This window comes from Diabrotica undecimpunctata, chromosome 6 (genome assembly GCF_040954645.1).
Source record: "Diabrotica undecimpunctata isolate CICGRU chromosome 6, icDiaUnde3, whole genome shotgun sequence".
NCBI lineage: Eukaryota > Metazoa > Arthropoda > Insecta > Coleoptera > Chrysomelidae > Diabrotica > Diabrotica undecimpunctata.
Genome location: NC_092808.1, coordinates 131066620 through 131077248, shown reverse-complemented (window position 1 = coordinate 131077248; position 10629 = coordinate 131066620). Strand labels below are relative to the sequence as shown.

General features: G+C 31.3%; 1 protein-coding gene across 1 annotated transcript in view; it reads right to left on the bottom strand.

Moving 5' to 3' along the window:
• Positions 1 to 2023: 2023 nt before the first annotated feature.
• The window catches only part of LOC140443909 (ribosomal protein S6 kinase beta-2-like), a 55679-nt gene continuing 47073 nt past the window's right edge, over positions 2024 to 10629 (bottom strand). The window contains exon 9 of the mRNA XM_072535418.1: positions 2024 to 8793. Within this exon, the coding sequence (XP_072391519.1) occupies positions 8449 to 8793 (345 nt within the window). The 3' untranslated portion in view covers positions 2024 to 8448. The remainder of the gene's footprint in view (positions 8794 to 10629) is intronic.

The window sequence follows — 10629 nt, the reverse complement described above, 5'->3', positions numbered from 1 at the left end:
AGTTTCCACACATTTTAATAAACATCATTTGTTTTTTTTATTGACACCTCTAAAAAATGTGACACCAACGACATTTTTCTTAAACAAAATTTCATAAATGACATGTGATTTATTACTTGAAAGCTCTTGTGCCACTATAGTATTACCTTAAAAACAAAAAAGGGTTTCTTGTTCTTAAGATCATAATTATTATTTTAAGATATTTTGAAACAGTGTAACAGTGAACAAAAATATAGAAACGCATTAGAGCTTTCAAATGATTTATCTACAGTGTGTAAAAGCCAAATGGAATAAATTCATTATTTAGGTTACTGTACATATTTATAAAAAATCCCGAAACACGTCAAATTTAAATTATAACTTGACATTCTTTAACGTGAAAATGCAACCCCTACCTTCAACCCCCTTAGAATGACAGGTACAACCCCCAATTTTTAAAATAGGAAGTATAGGCTTGTGATATATCGTTTGAAAGGTATTTTCATTCTCCATTCAAAAATGTTGTCGCTTTCAAGTTTATTAAGATTAATTAAGATAAAATAAATTAAAATCATGTGGTTACCGAAATTCGCTAAAATATACTCAAAACTTATTTCCCGTTTAGGTCTTGATAATGAGAAAGTGAACAAAAACCATAGCAATGTGGTTTTTAGATGGTAACCATTAAAAAACTTTAAAGAATTTCCGTGGCAACGTTATTTTAACACGCATTAGTAAATTGTTTTATTTAAGTTGTCAGTATTTTAATTTAAGTAAAAAGTTAGTTCAATTCAATTCTAAAAAATGGTTAGATTAACGGAAATGCATAAAATAACAGTTTTACAAATGATTGGTTACGGAGATAACACCCGAACACAACAGGAAGTAACTCGCCTATTTCATGAGAAATTTCCTAATTTACCGCCTATATCCCAAGGAACAATAAGTAAAATAGAGAAGCAGTTTCGCGAGTTTGGTCATGTAAGGCAGATAAAAAAAGCAGCTGCCAATGCACTGCAAGTGCGAACATTTTCTATAAAAGCTAAAGACTGTCTTATTATTAGGAGTAGTCCATAATTTGTTTAACACATTCCCAAATGACTATTGAATGGTACCAATTTTGGAAGTGCTCAACAAAATCATACAAAGTAAAAGTAGAATCATACTGAGTGACACAAGTTTAAAATTAGGTATTATTTGCCGTATTATCACATTAAAAATAATTTTGTAAAATGGCGTCCGTTTGCCTTTTTGAAACAATGCGTCATTAAAAAAATGTACAGCTGCCTTAGTTCAGTTACCAAAAAAAGTTTTATGATTCAGAAAGTAATGCGGGGGGGAGGGTTGCAATTTTAGAGGCCTAATGTATACGCTTCTTGCCAAAAAATGATTTATGTTCCGTTCCGTTCTACTGAAGTCATGACACTGAAAGCTAATGTCGCAGTGAAGGGGTTAACGGTTATATCCGTTTAAAAACAATTAGATTTCAATTAGTACATAATGTCGTTGTAGAGCAACAACTTCACAGTGATTATTTCTTATCCTATGTTGTGAGATATCTATAAACAACATAGAATACAATAATAACTTGTGTAATAGACTTCTGAGTATCCTTTTCAGTCACTGTTCTGGCACCACCTGAACTGCGACAAAATATAAGAACCTATTTTCAGTAACTGCAGCAACAACTGTGTGTAAATAGTTGCTAATACAGTGTTGAATGAATTGCTAATATAATTTTTTGTACAGTTTATTTTGGCAAACATTGTATGTACAAAGAGCGATGCTTAATACCCTAAAATTGAGTTTTACTCCGTCATATGCCGTTCTTGGTAGAACATCTATAATTTCTATTTTTTAATTTACTTTGCTTTGTTGTGGAAAGACCTTAGTTAAAGGACTTTTCACAGCTCCTGTGGAACTTTCCAAAGTCCTTAAATCTTAATATTTTTTAGTCAGGTAATATGGGTTGAAAGACAACATATAAAATATGCGCAGTGACAGTCTAGGATAGTTATATTGTGTAATAAAATAACAACTGACGTCCAAAATAAAATCTTTTATTATTATAATTAATAAATTAATCAAAAGACATTGACTGCTGTATATCAACATACAATATATGCATAGAGGTCCAACAAAAATAACTTTTTAATCTCAGATTAGAATAAAAAAATGCATATTCAAAAGAATAAAAAATATGCTTTTACCTCACTGCAAACTTTTCACTCTTAAATTTCTTGAATACAACAATAAAGTATTAAATTTACAAACTTACTTTACGCAGTTTCGTCTTCGCATGAAAACACAACTTTTATTCCAATAAACTGGACAGGTAAATTAAATAATTACACGATTTGAAAGCTTCAGATAAATGAGTTCCCGCAATTTTTAGGATTGCTGCAACAATGGTTTCTTTAAATTTGTAATTGGTTTCTTTGTAAAAACAGAACGAAATAGAATTTTTTCCATGGGAAAGAGATAAGGAAAATAAACAAAAACTATAAAGTCATCATAATCTTAATTAAACACGATAAGGTACTGTTTGACAGTTGCTGTAGGTTTGGTGCGCAGTTGCAATACCCGCTCAGCTAACGTCTAGTATTTGAACACTTTCAGAGTTAAAAATCCAATCGTCAAATAAAATATTTATATTGACTATTCATTATTATGCGCTCTTGTATTTTGTATTGTCCCAATTATGTGTTCTTGAAAATATTTTCATTTTAAGCTTTGAGATCTCACATCATTACTGCTTCGTTATTTTCTGATTTCTCCTCAAGAACTTCTATAAACATCTCTTACTTAATGCAATTCTGAACACCCTATACTGGACGGGTTATCATCAGTACATTTGTACAGATTTTTTTAACTTACCGATTACTTGTACTTACTTGTAAATATTGTACTTGTAATACTTGTAATTATTGTGTAAAAATTGCGAGTAAAAATTTTCTTATTATTTATACCTTTGCATGAAATTATTCTTATGCTTATTATGCTTATTAGAAATCAAACAACACAGTTTTATGATAATTTAAAAACTTAATAAAGGACAGAAATAATTTTCTTTTTGACATGTAAAAACAAAAAAAGAGAAAAAAAAAGTAAACACGAATTTAGTTAGATCTTTTAAATCATCAATCAAAATCAATAAACCTCACATTAAAAATTTTATATGTATACTCAGAAAATGTTCATTATTAGTTTGGTAGACTGTACGTGTAATGGCTTTATGTAGTGATTCCATATATTTTTTTTAGAACTGGTTTAATATACACATACTTTTGAAGGTAACATTCCTACACGAGCAACCCTTGTATGCAATGAAATTAGTATACACTTATAGGTATGCTTTCATGTTTGTATACCAAGATGTTATTTAAAGAGACATTTCGAACATTGCCAAACATTCAGACTCATTCCTTCGTTCGTATTCATATTAATAATCGGTCATCTAGATGTGAGCTAAGCGTTATCAACTTGTAGACTAATATGTCAAACACATTATGGAGTATTTCAATTACACACATTGGGAAGATCATATAGTGACTCTTTATTCTAGTCGATATCCCGACAACTCAGCTATTATTATATGGATAATAAGTACCCTGTCACTAGTAACCGTGAACGGAAGACAGAGTTAAGTAGTTTTGACAGTTGTCATTGTCTTGATTATCATGGAGATCAATGCTTGTTAGTTGTTCTTGAATAAACGTTAAATTGTAATATCTGAAGTATTTGCGCATCCAACCGACAGAACTAGATTTGTAAGGTGCATTACATATAGGTACAAAAAACCATGAATACAGCGATTAAGCACAATCAACCTCCCGCTGTCTGTTATCCTTCGTAAGGATGTAATAAAGTTACACCATTAGGAAGACTATTGCTATCCATTCATCTATTCCTTGTGCAAAAATTTTTTGTAGACAAAAATTGTAGCCAGATTTTGTTGACTTATAAAGTCCCATGACAATATGTCTCATCTTTCATACCAAGGAAATTAACACTTTCAAATTTCATAAAATATCCAGTGTCTTATCTGAGTCATCACTGCAAACATCTTCATTTCTATTATTAGAAAAAAAAACCGGAAAAAATAATAGTATTGATAATTCCTCTTATACTAATTACAATTAGAAGGAAAAGATGATCAAGGAAAAATAGTTAATATTCACAAGATTAACGAAGACTTAAATAAGGTAAAAAATATACACTTTTAACAGTAGAATGAAGGAATTTTTTAAATGTAAGACATGACATTTTTCCAAATTACATTAAAAATGTAATTACAAGTCCATTACAAGGATTGACGCAAAATTAAGGTAACACATTCCCAATCATTTTCAACGCAACAAGAAGTTCCATAGGGTTCACTGCTGACTCATCTATTGTATAGCCTCTACTGCAGTGAGATGTGTAAAAATAAACTAACCATTTTGTTACAATTTGCGGATGACAAGGTAGTGATATCTTTTGGTAAAAATTAACAAGTACAATTAACTCACTACAAGGACGGGGATGACACAATATTTTGGGCCAATGGGGATTAATAATAATTCCCTCTAAAACACAACTAATAATATTTAACCATAGAACCAAAGGTAACTCGGTAACTATAAACATATGTAATAATAATATTGAACCCTCCCACTATTTCCCGGTCACCTGGCTAGATTAAATATTATAGAATCAGGAAAGTGCCCATGCGATAATATTTTCCAGTGTGATATTAAACGTAATGGCACCTTCCAGTAAACATAACCCACCTATTGTCACTGAATCAGAAATCAATATACGAAATCGTATGTAATCACTTATATGCATCCAGATGTATAATATAAATTTGTTACACTCAAGTTTCAATTCATAAATATAACATACATCATTCAAGAATATGTGGCAAATGGACTAGTTTCCATGCCAAACACACTATCATCATCATCCCTCCCAATATGTCAAGTATTTGGCAATTGAAATAGACAGCAAATTAAAGTTCAAATACCATACATCATGTATAAAAAGAAAAATTATTAAGTACAGCAAAACCCTTTAGGACCTTAACATACAAGAATGATGAGAGAACCACGATTGAAAAATATTTATAAAAAGATTTGCAGATTCCACGATGGAATATGGTTCTACAATGTTCTATAATTGTAAAGGTTCCGCTAAAAATAATATAAAAGTGGGAGAAACAGCCAGCCTTCCACAAATTACTAAAATGCATCATTCTAATAGCCTACTTCATAATGCATCAAATAAAACACTTTACAATAAATAAACCTGGAATAGAATCTATAAATGAGAGACTCAATAATTTGTTTACATCTTTCTGTATTAAAAACATGCCAAAATTCTTTGAGCCTCACGTTATGAAGATATTTGAAGAAATCCTTTACATATTAAGACAATAAACAACTTTCTTTTGGTGTCTTTCCTTTCATGATTGTAACTTAATAATCTGACAATACTATAATTACCACTATTTTTTTTAATTATTGTATTATAATTAGTTTTACAAAATAATTTAATGTATCCATAATAATTCTGTAAATTGGCTGAAAGACTTCAGTCGATGGCGTATTGGTACTTAATATCAATAACGTTTATTTTTCCCTCTATACATTTTTAAATTGGCGGCTCAATCGAGACTTCCAGGCGACACCCAAGTTTAATTAGCGTTCTGTGACCATCCATTCTCGTGGCTGAAAGACCTGAGGAGATGGTTCGACCGCTCATCCGCAGAAATCTTTCGCGCAGCAGTTTCCAAAACTACAATTGCCATTTGGATCGCCAACCTTCGAAAGGATACGGCGCCATGAGAAGAAGACCATCAATTTCCTAACTTTTACTGGGACACGAATGGACATAAATAAACCAATCATCTTCAGTCTTTTGGAAAATAACTTGATGTAGGATACACACAAATGATCTTTCACGTCGCAGAAACGATATCTTGATCTATAATCTACAACTCTAGATGGTATGTTAAAACATTTTGAATACAATTATTTAGATGACCTGTATCACTTATTGGAAAAAAGTATAGTTTTTACCGTAGAAGCTGCTAATAGCAGTTTTTTCTCTTTCACTCTCCTAATTAAGTATAACAGTAATATTTTGATTTCAATGTTCCAGTTAGTTTTATTACCACAGAAAAATTTAAAACTTAATGTTTTTCCACCCGATTTTGCCAACCCTGAATAGTTTTTATTATGTCAATGGTCAATTTTTAACGCGTACACCAAATCTCTGGTAATATACAGCAGATATTACCACATTTGAGCAGTACACAGAGGAAAATGCTTCCACAAAAAATGGACATGACTATAACAAATGCGAAATATTGTTGTAAGCACAAGTAAAAAAAATATAAATAGTAAATTAAAATAAATGGTAACAGAGTAACAAATCAATCAAACATGTCCGTGTCAAATTTTCAAAATGTTGGATTACGCCTCATAATTTGAAAATTTGAAAGAAAGGAATTGTACTAGTTGTAAAAATATTGTCCAAGTTATTAACATTTAGGTGTGACCCAAATGGAAAACAATTAATGTTTTTAAATCGTTCTTGGCAGAAGCCCATAGATTAACGGTAAATACAAATCTACAAATGGTTAGACATGGGTGTACTTAATTCGAACAAAAATGTACAGTTACATATTTCTCAATACAACATTTTTGTGTTTTTATTTTAATCATGAAATTACTGAATAAGTTGTTCTTTCTTAAATTTCTTGTAACTTCAAAATAATTTTCTAGTGGTCTGGACAGTGTATAGGAAAAATTAGTCATTACTTATAATAAATGAAACATAGACGTCACTTAAGGTTAAAGTAGGGGTCAAATGAAAGCCCTCAATTAGTGGATTTGATATTAATCTCCAATTTTATTAGTAAGCGGTTCCCGAGATAATTGAAAAAAACTACTAAGGCCATTAACATAAAAAATAAATACGGCCTACGGCCATGCAATTAATCACAAATGCCAGAAAAAAGGAATTTTGGAACAATGCGGTATTCTCCTATGAAAAACGATTCAATCTTCAATTTTGTCGTCATAGAAACTCAAATTAGATGGCGCTTTTTTTTTAGATTAACCGTCGAGCATTATAGAAACATCTTAGACGTAATTCTGAAGCGTTTGCGGCATTTTTATGTTATTAACTATCTTAATGGGAATTAATTTTAGTTATAAAACGTTTTTTTGACGTTTCGATTTCCATTTCGAAAATCGTTCTCAAAATACAAATTAAAAAACTCCTACTAAACTAAAACTAACACTCCTATAAACCTGAAATTATTCTACATTACAACAAAACGAAACGAGCCGTTGATACAACCTATAAGTTAGCTAAAGAATATACGGTACAAATAAAAACAAATAGTTGTCCGAAGGGTATATTCTCTCATCTTATTGATGTCGCAGGTATTAATTCCTATAAATTGTGGCTACTAAAATATCCTGATTGGAAAAAACACAATATGAGTAAGCGTAAAATGTATATTTTGGCACTGGGCAAGGAACTTATAAAGAAATATGTTTTCACACGTTATAACAATAAGCACACCGAAAAGAATAAAAAGCATCATATGGCAGATGTATTCCCAGAACTTTTGAATATTATTGAGCCCAGAGTAGAACAAACAAAAAATACAAGGGGCGGTGCCATGTGTGTTGTAGACGCAAAGGCGGAAAAACTAGTAAAATATAACAATTTTAGTATGTCTAGAACACGCAAAATCAGAGATAGTTTGTGTACATTGTACAAATAGTATGTAGTTGTTATTTAGTCTCTTGCATCGGCAGTAGAATGTATTTTGTAGTAATGTGTATGCTTTAGTCTAATAAATGTTACTATAAAAATAATGTGTTACTGGTACAGTTTTTTTTCGTACAAGCATAGTTCACCCATTTAAGAATCGGGTCCGTTCAGACCCCGGCCCGTCTTTTGTGTAATATTTTGAGGCCGTCCGATGAAGATTAAATCATTCTTAAATAATTTGATTATTCTATTACAAAACTCAAACCATTAAAGAATATGAAAAAAAAATAATTAATTAACATTTTTACAACGGTGCATAATATATATGTCTAACCAGTTTTAATTTGCAACCAATACTGATCTATGTGTAGTTGCCAAAACCATTTTAATAAAATTGGGCGTTTTGTAACTGGACTTCGATAAATTAAATGTAGCACACAATTAATAACAACACAGTTAAAGTCTTATATTTTCGAAGATATCAACTTCTGACACATGCGACATTTTAGTTCTTAAATTATGATAATATTTAATAATGCGACTAAGGGAGGCTAAGTATACCATTAGGAAAATTTGACACCTCCAGTCAAAATAATATTAATCATAAAAAACAAAATTGAACTAATAAATCGATACCTATCAAAAACTTCCTATCAACTCTTATATAAAAAGACCGATCCTAATCTATCATATATACTATACATGAGGTAGTCCGCTGCCGACTTCCATCATCTCGTCTGCGCAAGCATTTGCTGGTATATTAAACACTGCTTGTTGCGCAAACGGGTTATGATGGTGCGCATGTGGATGATGCGCAAGTCCGTGTGCAGCATGTGGAGGCACGTGATTGGAGTGCGCAGCGTGCGCAGAAGACATTCCTGCTACGTAGCTGCAATTCGGATCTAGGTTATTGGGATGACTATGATGAGTAGGCGTAAAACCGAAATGAGGGCGATAGGAACCTTTACGGGGAGAGCGAGCTTTAACTATCGTTGGTTTATAGATATCTTCCAAGACAGAGGGTGCTATGTAGGTAAAGCCCTAGAAAAAACATTAATCAGTTATCAAACAATCAATTATTATTGGACAATTTTATGGTTTCGTTGAATACAGAATATACTCAGCTGTATAAACTTTTTTAAGTAAAATCAAATAACAAATAATATATTTAATCAATAGAATATTTTTGACAGTTATTCTAATAATTGTAACTAAATTGCCTCATTATTTTCTATATATTTCGTTTCATTCTTCAGTCAGTAATATTAGATCAAAAGTTAGTAAAAAATAAGCATTTTTTGTCACAACTGTTTGACAGTTGAAATGTGTCAACTGCCAAATCCGTGAGATATAAAAAGACTCGTATCTAGGGATTCATAAACTTTTTTTTTGGAACGTCAAACTTATTATTTTGTTAATAATCTAAAAACTTGTGTATTTAGAGACTTAACGTCGACAACTTTTTCAGAAAAAAATTGTTTACAAAAATAAATTATAAAATAACAATAAAATGCGACCTATAGTCTGTCCCACCTTGACTTTACAGTACAGGTTCTTATGACCAACAGTGATGCCAAATTTTATCAGAAACAGGTTTGAAGCAAATATACTTTTTTCTATAGGATATAGTCCATTTCCATCATATTGATAGCACATTATGTATGCAAATCCCTAAACTGTTGATACGGGTGACTCAATGAAAAATAGATATTTGTCAAAAGTTTACAGAAGTATATAGGAAAACAATTTTAAATTGAGTATGACCACCAGGTATAAAGGTTGAAGCAGAATAGAATACAATAGTTTTGAAGGTTACTAATCCCTAAATAAAGTTGCCAGTGTCGGAGTGATGGAGATTAACAGGTACTAATGAATTTGCAAGAAATGTAAGATGTTTATTTTATTGGTTATATATAAAATAATTTGTGGCCGTAACAGGGGCCGATTTGTAAAAAAATGAATATTATTTTAATCAAATTCCATTTAGATTCACTGCTTTCTTCAGAATCTAAGGAATCTTCAACTCCAATGTTAATTATTACCGGTTCCAGCATTGCATCAGTCATATTATCCAAATTCCACATTTTATTTTCTTCCTTGTGAGCATGACTAACAGCATTTTTCCAATTTTCTGGAGTTACTTTTGATAGGAATGTTCTAATAATTGTTGTAAGTCTTCTAATTTAAAAGTTTTGTTGTTGCGTCCGACTTCACCCTTTACTTGAGACGATATATTTTCTATCGGATTCAGATCACAGTGGTATGGGGGTAAACGTAAAATAATTACATCACGGTTTAATGCCATTTCATCAATTATATATTTTTATAAGCTGCTTTATGTTGCCTTACAATAGGTAATAATTCCTTTTTTGTCGAATTCTCCTTGTACTCAATTGCGTGTTTATCCAACCATTCGATTATCTCTCCTTTTTTCCATGCCGTTGTTGGCAATTTTTCTGCTAGTCTTGAATGGTAACTAGCATTATCCATGACTATGACAGAATTTTTTGGAATTAAATCCAACATTTGCTCAAAATATTCTTCAAAAAAGTCAGCAGTCATTTCCTCGTGGTAATCTTTAATTGATTTTGAGGCAAAACTTAATAATCCACCATTGACAAAACCGTATTCGTTTCCAATATGGGTTATTATGAGTCTGCGTCCTTTTCCAACGGGAATATTGTTTATTCCAGTAGATACACCTTCGATGAATGCCTGGCGGGAACTTTTCACATTTGTATCAACCCATAGATATGGTACAATATGACCTTCATTTAGCCAAGTCTCGTCCAAATAAAAAATTGTTTTCCCTTCTTCTCGGTACTTTTTAATAGTTCTTAGATAATCTCGTCTCCAACATACAATGTAATCTTTTTC